This window comes from Melopsittacus undulatus, chromosome 2 (assembly GCF_012275295.1).
Source record: "Melopsittacus undulatus isolate bMelUnd1 chromosome 2, bMelUnd1.mat.Z, whole genome shotgun sequence".
NCBI classification, from domain to species: Eukaryota; Metazoa; Chordata; class Aves; order Psittaciformes; family Psittaculidae; genus Melopsittacus; species Melopsittacus undulatus.
In genome coordinates, this window is record NC_047528.1 from 94,996,380 (window position 1) to 95,013,224 (window position 16,845).

Sequence of the window (16,845 nt, forward strand, 5' to 3'; positions counted from 1 at the left end):
AAATTTTTGGAGTTAGAGAATTGATATTACTTTCTTACAAATTGCTTATTGGAATTTCTTCCTCTCAGAGTAGTAGAAAAATGTAACATTCAAAAAGGTAGTTGGAGAAGACAACATTTTGGTCTGAACCTAGCTAGTAGATCAGGACACTACACTGATCATTTTTATTCTTCAGCAAGAAGCTGTAACTTTCAACCAGCATTGTCCTCTAGTAAGAGCCCTTATAAAGAATTAGCTATTTGTAGTTAGCCTCCTAGAAATACCTTTTCTCTGGCCAGTCCTACCTTTGCCTCTATAAAGTTGGCACTGGTGCTTGGACAGCAGGGTTTACTACCCTGTCAGGGGGAGGCTTCACTGAACTTTGCCCTGCCATCGGATACCAGTGCCCAGGGAGTAGGCATGGTAGGATCGTGGTAAGAAAAGTGGGAACACTAGGTAATTCTGCTCAAACAGCCAAGCTGTCTGCCAGGGCCTAACATAGGAGGACAAGGGCTTGAAGCCTAAAACAGAGGTGCAAATTGCTTGGTACTCAGGCTGTGGTCTGCTGCCTGCATGCATAAAATTCTAAGGCTCTGATTTTCCAAGTCACTCAGTGAACGCACATAGCTTTCAAGCTGCTTTCAAAACCCAACGTGAAGGTAGGCCTTTTAGTTTGCTTTTTTTTGTTTTAAATCAGGTTTCAAAAATTTCCTTTGTACGTTTGAAACCTGGAATTTATATTTTTTTCTTTTTATGTCTATTATTATATAGCTACCTACCCTGCACTTACAGTTTGTTGCTTTAAATAAAATATGAATACTTTTGACTACATTTATGGTACAGTGATGAAAATCTTGTGACTCTAGATGTCATATTTCTATTATGAAAATATGTACCATCATTCTTATGAATTCAAGCATTTCAGGCTGCTATGCCACAATTGATTAAAGGACTCATTTAAATGGCACTTCATGTATGGTACTTTATACTAGGTAACTTTTGGACAGAGAAAGACATGGGTAGAATGACGAGGGAAGCCCATGTCGTAGTTTGTTTCTGTAATACAAGAGGTACCTGTTTCAGAGCTGGTGCGGTTACGTTAACATAAATTGCAACTATATGCTATACTGGGCTGACACACACTTAGCAGTTTTGATTAAAAATAAATAAATTAAATAATAAATTTAATAAATAAATTTTAAAATTAAGAAAATGTGACTAGGCAAATCATAATTTTGTTTACAGTTATTGCCTGTTTGAAATTTTAAAACAGTATAAATATAATGTAATTACATTAAATTGTTACAAATTTAAGCTGTGATCCAGATTGACAAAACTTAAGAAAATTCAAGTTTTCATTACTAAAGCTAAATGCATTGTTAGCTCTGCACCAGCTCAGAACCCTGGGTTGACTTAACTGTTTCTGGTTGAACATAAAAGCATCTAAACTTAAATATGCACATAAGCTTGAAAAGCTAAAAGATGCAGCACTACCACTAATTTTATACTTTCAAGTGGTTGAGTCAGCCAGATAGTTGTCTTAAGTTATCCTTTCAACTATGTCAATCTTACCAAAAAAAGTTTCTGAAGGATAATATAAAGAACATTATCTGAATCAAAGCCTTTGACTGTTTGAATGTGGTATCATATTGATATCATGAGAATAAAGGAAAGTTCTCTTGAAAAAAAGGTCAGGTACTTAACAGATGAGAGTGTACTTTGTGGAGCTGCCCTAGTGCATACTTCAAAAACTGTGACAGAATGGCTATTATTTATCTAGCAGACCTGAATGCTTCCAGAGGAGCAATTTCAGTCTATCATGAAATTGCACATTTAGAGTACATTTAGAGTATATGTTGCAGAAATGGGTTGTAAAAGTCCTAATGAAAAAAATCATCACTTGGCCTATAAAGTAGCTACATCTAACACTAGTAATCTTGGTTTTATATACCAATAGCAGTAATGAAATCATACTTTGCTCGTTTAGAGCACTTTTCACCCACTGACCTCAATGCTCTTTAACAAAAAAGCTAAAAAGCATTAACTTCATTTCAGAGATGAGGAGAGGCATGAAGCAACTCTTCTAGGATCACACAGTGTGTCACTGACAAAGTTGGAAACAGAATGCAGGTTCTTTCAATTCAGTGCTTCTGCCACAAAACAATATCTCTTTTCTCAAATTTAATTCTTCTGAGGGAAAAATGCATTGCTGAATTGAAAGATCAGTGGAATTAAAAGGCCAACATACTACCCTGCTCCTTCCAGGACAGATCTTAGGTTGCTATTTATTCCTTTAATCTTTCCTAGCTACACCTAAGGAACTAGCCCTTATTCTCAGTATTAGAGGGACAGAGCAGGAATACTGTGTCAGCCTCCATTTCTTCCTCAGTCATCCTTTTGATGAGGGCAGCAGGAGAGAAGTCAGTCCTTTAAATCAGCAGCCCTTCAGTGTTGTCTCATGAGTTGATGAGGACAGGAAGGATGACATTATTGGACAACACGGTCTGCTAATGCCTTTCTCAATTTACACTCAGGAAACAACTGTGTTCATATTGAAATATTAGAGGAAGTCTAAATGCTCCTGGGAAACAGATGATCTGAAGTAGTTTACAAAAGCCAACAAGCACTCCAGAACCGTCACAGAGGAAAGGGAAATAATCCCTGGATACAGAACTGGCTCTGTGCCTAGTGAACCATGGAGTTGCCATCAACTGCCATCTGATTGTCCTGTATAACTGAGCTCCATTGTCCTAAAGTGACAAATCAGACTGTTCACAAAGAGATTCACCACTTTTATACCATGCTGTCTGCAGACACTTGCTAGGGCAAGTTAGAGTTGTTGGCTGTGCCGTATGAACTAAAGTAACTTTGAGAAAAGTTAACAATCCTGATGACTGGCTTTAGTCACCAAGATTAGAGATAAGATGGCAGTACAAAATGCACCTTTGCACTCTCTTGGAGTGCTTCAGAGAAAGCTAATCATACCAGGCATGAGAATATAATACCTGGCTCATTCCTTCTCCCATCAAAACCACAAGAACTCTCATCATTGAATTACAGCAGTACCTGCTGTGTTTTGCACAGGAATTGTACAAAAAAATTATAAGGCAGGTGAGATTGTTAAAATAGTCATCTCCCTACAGCTGGATTAAAAATGTGATACAAATTTTTCTGCAGGTCTTGAAAAGACAAGTATTTTTTTTCCTGTGGAAAGAGCCAGTCTTACTAAATATTAACAGGTTAGAGAAGCACCACTTTCACTCTACTGTAGCAACCAGAGGTTTTTTATCACAACAAATACAGTGAAGTAGAACTGTAGTGAAAAGGTTTACCTGCAGCTGCTGATCTAGTTCTGGAAATGTCAGAGGGAAGTTTTCAGAGGAAGCATCATCTAAAATGTAAACATGGTGTTAAAAGTCAATGTCTTCTGAAAAGGGCATTTCAAATGATCTGTTTAATGCTGTTCTACATTGCATGTATTCACAATAATACTGTGATCCTGCAAATGCCTCATTATCTGCTTATCTTTCTACACTTGAGATACCTCAATAGGCTCCTTGAAAGTACTAATGAGTTGGCAATAAGTAAATGTTTAGGTGATGGAAAGACAAAAGCCTACTTTGTATTGCCATCATTAAAAACTAAACAAAGCCAATTAACACAGTAGAACATGTGATAACTTAATAAGAAAAATTAAACACAGTCTTTCTTCCTGAGCTTTCTATTACACTGCAAAGTAAAGAATCTTCTAGAGACAGCATCCTTATTACCAAAATGTTCATTACCTGAATGAAGGGAAAGGTATTTTCCCCATCACAGTACAATGACTTACCAGGGCTAACCCAACAATAACAGAAAACTTTTCTCTTACCACACAAAGGCAACCTCAAGAACACACAAACCAGCCTGGCAATCCTGGAACTAGAAGACTGTTACCTATACAGATGTGGTCAGAATGGGGAAGGCACCACAGACTTCTCCATACTGCAAAGGAATGTCGTTAACCTGTAGATAACAATCCTTATGAACTAGACTTAGTTGATTCATGACAACAGGCCAATCTGTGTTTTTATTTATTTCTTTATTTTTAGTACAGGCTTCCAGCAAAGGTGGGACAGACTGTGCCAGTTACGTCAGTGTTGTGAAGTGGACACCTGCCCACTAGTAGCTGGACTGAGATCAGAAATATGAATCATACTCGGTGGCGTCACAGCTAGCCACTGCAATATTTCTTTCTCAGTGACTTTCACACTATCAGTTTTGCACTGGATTGTGATGACTGTTTATGCATCTTACTACAGGTTACGGGAGGTCAAGAGAAGGTTACTATTAGCAAGCTTACTACAGTTATTTGTAATGTGTCAGAATTAAATAAGGATGGCTCTCATAGGAGAAAATTGCTAACATAGGTCAGATCCTGCAACCTGCTCTGTGCTGGCAGACTTACACACACCAACAAACCCCCAACAAGATTAAGATTACCATCTATCAAAGCAGGATTCTGCATATTCTTAGAGAATACAGATTAGGATTTAAATTATCTATCAAATACTTGTTTTCTGTTTTTCCTACCCTCAGTGGTCATACAACAAAGCAGGTTAGGGACAAAAAGTAAAATAATGCACCTTACCCTGTGAAGAAAAAACTGGGGAGATACCCAGAGAAGAAATAAAAAACCCTACAGTGATACAGAGGGAAAAAGCAAAAGCTCTTGAATTTCCCCAGGAAACAAAGTGGAATTCTATATTTTCATGGGACAGGGGTTTTGCTAGTATTATCAAGCAGTTATACCCACATCCACAGACTTCATTTTTTATGCCATGTCGCAAACATGTACATTCTGGAAAATACTTTAATTGTTTTAATTGTATAGAATTGTAACACACTGATATGTAAGTGTTTACCTTTAATTTGCTGTTGCTTTCTTCACAACATTTAAAAATAGACTAATATTCTAAAAGAAGAAAGATGAATCATATGGCAAGACTAAAAGGAAGGATGGAATAGGGCTCAGTCTGACTAGGGGTACAGCTGCTCTACAAATATTTGGCTGAATAGCTGTTAAATATTCTGACAGAGATATTGGACCAGAGTTGTGTCCACAGCAGCTAAGCTGCTATTTGTTTTGACAATTCCAGAAGTACAATCTTTGGTACAGTAGCTTTAAGGAGGGACCTCAAAAATTTGTAACATAAGAAAAACAAAGCAAAAACAACTTCAACAATTGTAATGAAATATCAGCCAAAAATTACTTTTTTCACTGCACTGGATATTAACAAGAAATCAAAATTAATACAGTGCCAGAATACTAGAAAATATATTGGATTATCTTCAGAAGAGAACTAGTAAGAGAAATGTTTGGAAATGCTTTTAAAAGGATGGGATGGGAACAGAAATTACTATAGGGGAAATCCTTTCAATAAACAGATGTTCCCTTCTTATTTTTTTGAATTCAAGTGACTGAGTCAATGGTACTAAAAATAGAATATATTGGTATCCTAACCATTATGACATACCATAGTACATTTTATAATGGGCCTGCCCTAGCATCCATTGAACAGCTGCTAGAGTTTTTTTTAGTTATGCAAGTTTAAGACTTGTTTAAATCATCATCTGATGTGCAGAACATCATTGAGAAAAGCTGAGGACTTCGGTGGTTTGAAATTTTTCTGAGTTCCTAATTCTCCTAGGATACTCTGAAATTTTCAGCTGAAATATTTAGTTTACAAAAACTAAAAAAAAAAATAAATCTCACAACTAACTGCAATCTTGCTTTCCACAAAAAGAAAAGCTTTCAGTGAAAATAAATTACTGCATCAGGTCAGGCTGGATTTCACTGTAGTCAAAGTAACAACCACAACAATAACACCAAAAATCACATGGTAAAACATAAACACGTTTATATATCACACAAGGGGAAAGCAAAATACAGCTGTCATTCACCTCCTAAAACTTTATTGAGGATAGTTTCAGAAATTCAAGAGGAAGATACAAAGTCTTCCATTTTCCTCTAAAAGTCACTATTACACTTACAAGCTTGAACGCTGGGTGTTATGCAGGAGATTGGACAAAACCACATTGGCTTCCAGCCTTAAAAAACTATGACTCTGAAAATCAGAAACATTGAAAATATCTCCAGTATCGAAGAAGGCATTCTAAAGATCAAAACACTCTCATAATTATCTCTCCATCTCTCTATATTTGTTCTTTTCTATTCTACATCTCCTTAGACAACAGAATTTAGAAATAGCTCTTTTTCTCCTTCCTCAATTTATTAGAAGTATTTAATGAGTTGATTGTTATAAGGAATCACTGACATAATCAAAGACTCCCTTTATAATAAAGTTAGTGGCTTTTCTGTTCCACAATACCCTGAAAATATCTAGGCTGATTCTTCACCTGATAAAAAAGGCATCAAGCTCCTGCAGTCACTATTCTACTGCTCCCTTCCCTATCACTCATAAAGAAAAACGGTTCAAGATGATTGTTGAAAACATTTTGTTTAAAAATAAAATAAAATAAAAAATTCAGAGACTACAATTTGCTCCAACTGAAAATGAATCAAGGTTCTGGTTACAAGAAAAAAAGAAAGGAGGAAGAACATACACGTGAATGTTATGGCCATCCAAGCAAAGTTAAGAGCACTAACCTATGATGTGAAATGGATCAGGGACATCATTACAACCACCTAAGTCAAAGTTATCTGCTGCATAGTTTCGAACTGAGTTACAAATTGCTGATTTCCCATAGATCCTGAAACTAATTTTGAAATGTAAAAGTATACTAAAGGTAAAGTACCTTTACCCCAATTACAAGATGAACTCTGCATATACAGTTTTCTAACCAAAGGCTTGGTTCATGTGTATGAGATACAATTTGGGTTTTATGTTTGTTTCATCAGGTTCATTCATCTATTTTGCTTGTTCCTGAAGTCTGTCATTATAACAGAGAGTATCTGAGGGAGGGTCTCTGGGGAAATTACTTCCTCCTTTTGTTTTCCATCAGGTCGGCTGAGACAAAGTACCCTTCTATGTCAGAGCCAGCTCTCTGACCATTCCTACATCAAAACTAACACCACAACAAAATAACAAGCTCCCTAAGCATGCTGCCCAGTCAACTCTCCTTCATGCTTAAATGGTGTGACGGGCACATTTGTGTAAGGGTATCAATGTTAAGTTGCTCAATTTTCACTGTCATAGAATCATAAAATTATTTAGGTTGAAAAAGACCTTTAAGATCATCAAGTCCAACCATTAACCCAGCACTGCCAAGTCCACCACTAAACCATGTCTCTAAGCTCCCCATCTACAAGTCTTTTAAACAGCTCCGGGAATGGTGACTCAATCACTTCCCTGGGCAGCCTGTTCCAATGCTTGGCAACCTTTTTGGTGAACACATTTTTCCTAATATCCAATCTAAACCTGCCCTGGCACAGCTTGAGGTCATTTGCTCTTGACCTGTCACTTGTTACTTGGAGAAGGGACTGACACCACCCTTGCTACAACCTCCTTTTAGGTAGCTGTAGAGAGCGATAAGGTCTTCCCTGAGCCTCCTCCCTGAAAATGTATATTACCTGCCTTTGCAACCCATACTAGCCCATTTATTTCCTACCATAACATCTTAACAAGACTCTTCTGCCCATCCAAGTGACTCCTTTTTGTCTCTTTTCGTTGCTTCCTCACTGTCTGGGGACGGAGCTGTGTGGGTCACTGGGTGTGCTCTTTGAGGAGCAACCTACTGCCCAGGTAAGCTCTTGTCTCTCTGTTGACAGTATCTCTTAATACAAAAGAGAGGTGGGTTTCTAATGTGTAGCACAGAGATTCACACAAGCCATCTGATTTAGAGGATTGTACTGTATTAATACTGATTGTCTTAATTGAAAAGGCTTACTACTTCTCAGTGATGTCCTGATGCATTCAGTCCCCTAGTATATGCTAATGTACATTTGAGAATGAAGCACACTTTCTGGAAAGCTTTGCTTATTTAATCATGTTCTGGCCTCTGGAGATTCCAATAGCCCAGACTTCTACCACACAGACAAATGAGCAAAATCCCTCACACTTTGCTGACTGACACAATGTCTAGTACAATTAAGTGTAACACCCCAGTCTCTTCCTATATGGCTGCTCTATTTACCTGAGCTCTGGGATACAGGCAATAGTTAATGAATACTTTAAGAACAACATCTGATTACTTGCAGTATACACCTGTGAATTACATTTTCTCAAGGACCTTCACAAAGACAGAAATAGAACCTAAAAATTTAAATGTGTTGAAAGCATATTAAGGTTGCTAAATCAAGCACTCAAAATTTAGGAAATGCCAATGACAGCTCTGCTTCCTTGAGTAACTGAGTTATGATCCAGTCTTTAATTATACAATCAGGTACTATTTTTTTCTCCTACATGCGTGGGTAAGTGTATTCAGATCTCTTCCTCCTAAATTAAAGAATTAAATTAGTAACATAAGTAGGCTGTTATCCTGTAAGTGGATCAGCTATTACACAGGGAAAGTGCCCAAACTCAACTGCAAATACTGCAAATCACAGTGGAACAACATTAGCAAACTGTGTCCTGGGGTCCATTCTTGGCTTTAGGAGGACAGTGAGATCCAGAAGCTCCAGTCTGGTTACTGACAGACAAGCATAGACTCATCGAATTCGTCCTGGAAGGCTGTGTGGCTAAGTGACTGAGACTTGGCACTGCTGAGTGAAGCTCCCAGGCTTCTATTCACAGCGCTCCCTAACATGACCTTACACAACCTCACAGTTACCTCACTCATAAAATAGTGGGGAATGGTCACTGCCTGACCCAGGAATAGACTATGAAGGCTTGCTCAGTAATAAGAGTTGTGGACATTCCCAAAATAGAAATGGCCCATAACAGAAGAGATAAGAGCAAACCCTCCTACTACATATACCTTCACCTAAGCCTAAAGCATCCTCTGATGAATGGACAGCCACTACCCTTTTGAGGGTATCTCACTTAAGTTCCTGTCTAATTCCCCAGAAGATCAAGCTCCTTACTTGTAGGTTGGGTGTAGTTTTAGGAAACTAGCTTTTTATATTTTAGCCACATATTTTAGCAATCCCCACTGGTTTTCAGCCAGTATCTTATCTACTGGAAAGCCTCTGTTGCCATTAAAACCAAAATGAGGATGGAAGAGAGATTTGAAGGTTGCTATTAAAGAAGCAACTACTGCAAAAGAGTCTTGCATGATCAGCTGTAAAAGCAAAAAATTCTTCATGGTCTCTAGGATAACAAAGGCATAAAGAGGAGTAAAATAAGTCATTTGCTATGCTTGCAAAAATATTACATTGTTCTGCAGTTTCATTAGAAGATGTATGCTTTGCCTTTGTTATCAGTGATTTTTCTGGAGAGTGCTATCAGAGGTAGATTAATTTCAAACAAAAGATTACTAATAATATCAAACCAAGCAACTTATCACCACATGTCACTAGCACAACTTTTCATCTAGACTCAAGCTTTTATTCTAGGAGAGAAAGTGAAGAGATGTTTACCTATAAACCTTCCTTTAGAACTATTACACAAAACAAATACACTTCTCCAAAATTAATAAAGTTCCTGTTATAATAATTGCATCTTAATATGTTCAGTAAATAAGTCAGTGATATAAATTAGGACACATTAAATTTGTTTAATTAAATTGATTTTGATAAATGGCAATGAATTGTCTATTTGGGAACACATTCAAATTTCAGAACACCAAGTTCAGTTTAACTTGCATTAGTTTTCCACTGATATAAGGTAGGCCGAAATAATAGTATTGAAATTCATTAAATTAGAATGGTACCTTAAGTCAAACAGGTGCAATACATCGTGCAGACACCCTGAGAAACCTATGTTTGATGCCAGTTTAGTGAACCTGAGTAAAAGAGCCAAATATAGATATCTATATATACATGAACAAGAGATACACAATAAAACTGTCTTATATAGCACCCTCTCATGGGCTGCTCCTGAGACTTTTAAGGAACTAGTTAGCCTACTTCCACATTAAAAATACTGCTCAGAGTTGGCCAGGATTTCAGTCACCAGGTGTTGATTGGCAAATAATATAACACAATTAAATTATTTCTTGTACACTCAGGATAAGCCAGCTCCAGTCTTGTAGGTCAGTTAAGACAAACTAATCTCTTCTCATGAGTCGAGAGCAGTTTCTCCTTTTGCTGCTCCTCACACCCAGTGCTTGGTTACAATCCTAGCCAGTGAGATAATCAGCACCCAGAAGAAACATTCCATTTCCCCTTTTTATATCCAGTTATGCTGCCAGTTCCTCCTCATAAGCAGTTGTACAGCCCCCGGAAGGAGAATGCAAGCCTTTCTTGGTGAATCTGTTACTGTGCCTTTCAAGTGAGGTAGAATTTAAGGAAAAGCTTAAGTCAGATAGATTGCCTCACCATTTAGCCCTGGTGAAGAACATTTTGTATATACCCAAGCAGTACACAAGCCTTAACTGATGATTTACCATCATGCTTGCAGCAGGTAACTCCTGTTTGAACTGAAAACAAATATCCTTGTCAAGGACAAAAAAAAAAAAAAAAGATTAAGTATAAAAAAATAAGGAGAAAAAACCAAGAAGAACAAAAAAAAAATAAAAGCCAAAAATGGAATACTTAAAGGTCTATCTGTAAAATGTTTTTGTAGCTCAACTTGAAAAATAAAGTGTTAAATACTCATTTATACTCTCTTGATTCAACAATGGTTTGCTGGAAATTTTCAAAGCTGGTAAAAGTTTTTTTCCTTTGCCTTCTTTAGATATATCAAATGTAATAACCAAGCTCAGGCTTACTATTAAGAGCAAGAGCAGTATTTTTCTGACATGGTAAAACAGAATGCTGGTTTAGACCTCTTGATAGAACCCAACAGGATGTGATGCAGAGGAGCTGGCCCTCATTTTACTGGTTGCTGTTTAGTTTCATCAGTACTCACAGAGATTCTGGATTGCATACTGTAGGAACACTTGTATATATACAATAAAGGACTCAAAATTATGGAAAAGTTTAACCAAACTGTAGCAGAAAAAGATGACCTTTCTGTAATTGGGTTTATTTCTCTAAATGTTTAAAGAAAGGTTGTAGTTATTAGCAGGATAGAAAAGTAAAAAATAAAATATGATGCAATGTTAAGGAAGCTAGGCTTCCTGCCTTTCATGTTGTCTTCTTCCAAGCTATTCACAACCTTGTCATTTCCTACTGCCGTCTCTTGTCACAAACCACCCTGCCCTCTTTGATTTTCCCATGGTCTCAGCTTTCCCTGACTTGTTTTCAGTATCTCACATAAGCATTCTTTTTCCATAATTTGTAAGAGCACTTCCCTTTCTTTTACATCTCTCTTCAAGACCTGTTTTTGCCACAATTCCTGTGAGAAATTTGCCATGTTACTATGCCTTGAAAGATAAGAATGATTCCTTATTACTTTCTATAATAAAATGTAATTACAAAATTATTTTAATCTACAAAAATGGGCACATAGCCGCATGTACTCCTGAGGTGAAACTGATGTGCAGTAATATATGAAGATACTTGGTTTCAGATTGTCTTGCTTAGGGAATAAGATTCTGTCTCAGGCTTCTAGCTGCAAATTAATATTACACAACAACTATCTAGGAAAGATAATGCATATTCTAAAATACTTTAAAAATGAGAGAACTGTATTCAAACTGAGACTATTCACACAAAGCCCAGGAAGAAGCCTCACACATTATCCTGCAAAGCATACCCTCCCATAAAGCACTCATCAGCAGTAAGTTTCAGTTGGGGTTATCAAAGGTCCTTATATTTCATGCCATAAACACATTCCAACCCTGGGTCCACACACCCACCTTTTTTTGGGGATGTTTCACAGCTTCCAATTTATTTCATTCTAACTTTTACTGTTTGGCAACAGCTTCTCTACACTTCAGTAATATTTAAGGTGAAAACTAATAATATCCATCTATTCCAGAGATTAAAGGATCCATGTATGTACAGGGTATGTTTGGGGAAATTAATAATCAATCAGCACTAGCTGACAGGATAAGCATCAATGAAATTTCTCATGCCTTCTCAGGGCACATGTCATGTGGGGCATCTGTTTCCTGAAACCTTTCACCAAGCTGGGCACATGCAGCAATTTCCAACCTCCCTGCTGAAGGGAAAGTCTCTTCCTGCTCTTAGCATTATCATCAGTACAACATGTCATTTTTCTTTTCTTGTTTTAAAATTCCTTAAAATCAGACATACTCCATATGCAGGTAAGTTCGATAGTTAAGTACAATCCAAATTATATTACTCAAACTACTGAAAGAAAACTAAGATCTAAACCGTCAGGCTCATGGGTCTAGTATAATGAAATTGTTAACGGAAACATTAAAAGTTATCAGACAGGAAAACTAATCACATGCTATCACTTAGGAAAAAAAACACCCATAACACTGGACTTCATTTGATAATGTAAACACTGGTAAGAACATGTAAAATTTTAAAGCAATCATTTCACTGTGGTTTACTCCATAAATTAAACTGTACCTGGGGATTCATTCAGGCTGAAGGCAATTCGTACTGGTTTATCAGCAGGTACCCTGGCGGTGGTGATCATGTGGGCACTTGAGTCAATGCTTTTACTTGTTTGTTCCAGCTGTAATAATACAAACAATATACTTATTACAGAGCATGTTACACCATTCAACAAATGAGGTTTAATGCTTTTCATGCATTCATAGCTATCTTTCTCATTCCAGGTAAGCAATGTTTAGAATCAAAGTCAAGGGAGCGCCATTTCACTTTTCCATTTAAGAAGGATTTAAGTGAAATTCAGTGCTGAGACTGCCTTTCTTTTGCTATTTACAGATTAGAAAGAATGATGGCAAAGGAAGCTTCCCCTCTCCTCACCTGCTTGCTCCCCGCCATTGCCCCTTCAGCAAGCCTTGACTCGTGGCAATGCTGCCTGGTTCTGAAGGTGAAGAAGGAAGAAGGGGTGGGGAGTTGAGAGTAACATGACCCCAAGCCTGCCATGTGATTGGAAACGTGCACACCACTCCACATGGTGTCAATGAGAAGACACCCATCCTCCTACCTTCCACCCATACTCCCCCAGTCAGACTGTGCCTGATAGTCACACACTTAATGGTCAGAAAGTTACTGGGTCTCCAAACCTTGGTGGTGATTCTTCAGTGGAACTCTGTGCAGGTGTAGGGGTCTGTCTGCATGGGTTTGACTCCTGGATCGGGACCTTACTCAGTCCTCGGTCTTTCTTCTGAGACCACCAATCCCAAAAAGTAGTTTTACTGAGATGAAACCCTGTCCATTAAGAAAACTGCTAGTTCATTTCAAGCAGGGCACTAAAGAATTGTTGAGCAACAAAAGAATTAGCCACTACTGATCTGTAATGGTATAATTAAAGCATCTCTGAACACTCAAACGTTGTACTCAGAGCTGTACTGTGTATATTTAACCTTTTGACTGGTTTTGGTTAAATTTTATTAAATAGCTAAATGCAAACTTAATCTCCCTGTACATCTAGCACAAAGCTGCTAAAATTCACAGATATTAATCTTCTGATTAGCTCCATGTGTGGAGAACATGAAGTCAGTGGGACATCATACATGAAAAAGATCTGCCCATAGAGAAATTATTTTAGGACTGAAGACTATGCTATCCAGAGTGCATTGCATCCATACCAACTATGTGGACAGTTATGAGATACACTTTCAAATTAAGATAAAAACTCCTCAGTCAATTCCTCAGAAACCAAATTCTTCAGGAAAATACAATTAATTTACTAAAAGTTGTACCACATGTCAGCAGACAACTCAGCATTTAGCTAGTGAAAGCAAAAACCAGTTTCCTAAGCCAATAGTCTTTCAGTTTTTCAGTAAAGTAGCTATTGTATTGCACAGAAATCCGAACAACTCATTCTAATTTACAGTTATTTGGCAGTCTCAGAAAGTCAATAGAACAGAACAATATTTCAGGGTTATAATCTTCCTTGGTGATGCACAAGTGAATCAAACACTTCCCTGGCATCACTGCCTTGCAATCAGTGGGGGAGTATCAAATTTGCATTTGGCACATTAATTTCAGCATTTCTTTGGTATTTTTTCTCTGTCTTAATATTTAGCTAGCAGAGTGATACAGTTACCCTGTAGCAATGCTACATGATAAATTGTTATTTGAAGTACATAATCCTTTCTTAAAATAACAGCAAATAATCTAAAATGATTACTTCAAATAAATCTTACTTGGAGCTGAGAGTGTCTCCTTCTACTAATACATGAAGGATATCAGGTATCATTCTTTATTCCCCTTATCTAATAATCAAGACAGAAAAATTGAACTGGTATCTATTGGGCAGAGACAAAGAAAAGTCAACTAAACTGCAACAGTGTATGCTTTTGGACTCAGGAAAAGATCCTTGGGTCAACTGAAATATTCCCTTTTGAAATGCATTGCATTAGACTAATAATTTTTACCTTCTGAGCATTATTGATCTCTTTTTTTCCCCCCCAGACTCTCACTTTATAAGAAACATCTGAGACACCTCATTGTTCTTCAAAAACAACAGAACTACTAATCAAAAATTCTTTATTATATTTCCCTTACATACCTCCAAATACAAAGAAAAAGCAAGAAAGAAAATAAGAGATTTAAAGTGATAAGCACATCCTTGAAACAAGGCTGTTCATCATTCTGTGTTGTTGGTACACAGTCCCCTGACATCTGCTTACTATCTCAAGTGGTATTCCACATAAGAGTATACTTAACATTTCGTATCATAGCCTGAGAAACAAAAATGATGCATTCTGCTTAGGTTTTAAATTTGCCATAAAATTATTGCTAGAAGCAAACCTGTTTTTTTTTTTTTTATCTGTCACATACTCTGTGGTCTGTGATGTGTTTAAATTACCTCTTTTAACCATCTAATATCTGAGGGCAAAAATCAATATCCCTTAGATAAGAAAGGGTGAATTCTATCATAACACAAAAAAGTGTTTTCATTTTATTCCAATCCAGAAAAAGAAATCTCATCTTTATATGCAGCACTTATCCTCCTATCATTTTTTTTATATTCCATATATCCCTTCACTCCTTTTTGTGCAGTCCTCAAGCTCTTCATCACAAAAAGAAGTCACAGAGAACAGAGAGGGATGGAAGCAGCCTGTGTGCAGACAAAGTGATACAGGAAACACACAGACCAACTGCCCCCAATTCCCCACCTGCTTTCTCCATGTATGAAGAACAATATCTCTGTAGACAGAGATGAGGGTGAGTGGGCAACCTGGAATTTAGTGAGATTTAATGAGCTGCTCTCTTCTTCACAACAATTGCCTATAGAACTGGCTGCTGCTTCTCCATTAAAAACCTGCGGCAGAACTCAAGATTAAGCACTGTTACAGCTCTATCAATTTAGTTCAGTTTTCACACCTGTTGCCTTACCTCACTTAGCGGAGTGTCTGCACTTGTATAATCCAGGGCCAGCCACTGCCTTGGCTTGTCGTTGCCTTTATGGAGTAAAGCTTCAATAAAAGAAAAGGCTGCACCTGCTGCATAGCAACAAACTGACAAGGTCTGAGAAGCTGAGACAGCTGTCAGGGCAACATGCTGCTACCTGCACTTCCCATAGGCTTTGCTGTCCCAAAAGATCACCCTTTTCCGCTTTTCTCCACAATTCCACTTTTCCTTCCTCTCCTTGCCAGTGACGAGGGATTATGATGCTGTCACGCTTCAGTGAGGAAAAAATCCTTCTGTCACAGGCATTATTAAGCAGCAAACTGTGGCGAGCCCAAGATTTTTAATTCATTAGTCCTGGCAAACCTAAAATACAAACAGACTTGCTTCATAGGACAGGAATGTTTTCAGCATGACCCAATCAGTGTCTGTGTCTATTCCAGCAAACTGGCAAAGATAGCATGACTCCAGTCAGCAAAAATGTCTGCAGCTCCAATCAGCTTGGGCTGACACTGCCAACTTGGACAGGCTACAAGCGAACTATCAAATGATAGCAGCAACTATCAAAACTAACAACAAGGGATGGGCTTGGCGTGTTAGGCTGGGTTCATGTTGGCTTTGGTCAAGCCAGGCTTGTTTCATAGCAATGATAGCCCTGCACTTCTGAGGAGGCAACGGGCAAATTTCAGAATGCGTACACTGTGAAAGCAGATGTATTTATAGATGTGCTGGTGATGGCAGTGATAGCTGAAGCTGACTAAATCAGAGATTTGACTGAACTCAGAGGATTTCCTAGTGTGATTTCAGATAGCTTTTGTGATTTTTTTTAAGCCACAGGCAAGCAATTAGTAGATAAATCTTAAAGTATCACAAGAGAGGTTAATTTCTTCAGCTTAAACTTTTATGTTCTGTTGCTGTGTCACACACATGTACTGCCTACATGACTTCTTTGATTGACTGTTAGCATAGTCACTTGAACAAATGGAGAAAACTGGAGAGTTACAGAATAATTACATAGGATATCTTTATTGTTGTGTGCTTGAAAAGGGGTTCTCTTCCTTTTATATTTCAAAATGTGTTTTTAAGGTATATTTTATGTTTTTAAATTCCAGTTAAAGGTTTATCTAACCCAGATCTCCTGTATAGGCACACTGCTAGATTCTCTTGGCTCAGCAAAGATACAGAGGTTGCAGGACAAACAGAGACATGAAGGTCTGAAGTCAAGTTTTCATCTTTCTTCACCCTTTCACCTTTTGGCCCTAGCCCAGGATTGATCTAATCAGTGCAAATCTCAGGAAACCAGCAGTTGCCCTTGTGTCCTCAAAAGACCTTTTCATACTTTGAAATGACTAAACTGCAAAGATATTCTACCCACAGTGAATTTTCTCCAGCAGTGACCTGGGCAGCTACACCATTAG

At 37.7% G+C, this 16,845-nt stretch overlaps 1 protein-coding gene across 2 annotated transcripts in view; it reads right to left on the minus strand.

Moving 5' to 3' along the window:
- Nucleotides 1-15,784, minus strand: part of MAP3K7CL (MAP3K7 C-terminal like) — a 31,868-nt gene extending 16,084 nt beyond the window's left edge. Inside the window, exons 1-4 of one of the 2 annotated variants that reach the window (XM_034059933.1) lie at nucleotides 15,416-15,784; nucleotides 13,135-13,279; nucleotides 12,509-12,617; nucleotides 3,312-3,370 (exon numbers count right to left, since the gene is read on the minus strand). In XM_034059933.1, the coding sequence (XP_033915824.1) occupies nucleotides 3,312-3,370; nucleotides 12,509-12,578 (129 nt within the window). In that variant the 5' untranslated portion in view covers nucleotides 12,579-12,617; nucleotides 13,135-13,279; nucleotides 15,416-15,784. Of the gene's footprint in view, nucleotides 1-3,311; nucleotides 3,371-12,508; nucleotides 12,618-12,871; nucleotides 12,933-13,055; nucleotides 13,067-13,134; nucleotides 13,280-15,415 lie in introns of those variants that run through there. The other variant, XM_034059932.1, reaches the window with a different exon arrangement.
- Between the last annotated feature and the right edge of the window lie 1,061 nt (nucleotides 15,785-16,845).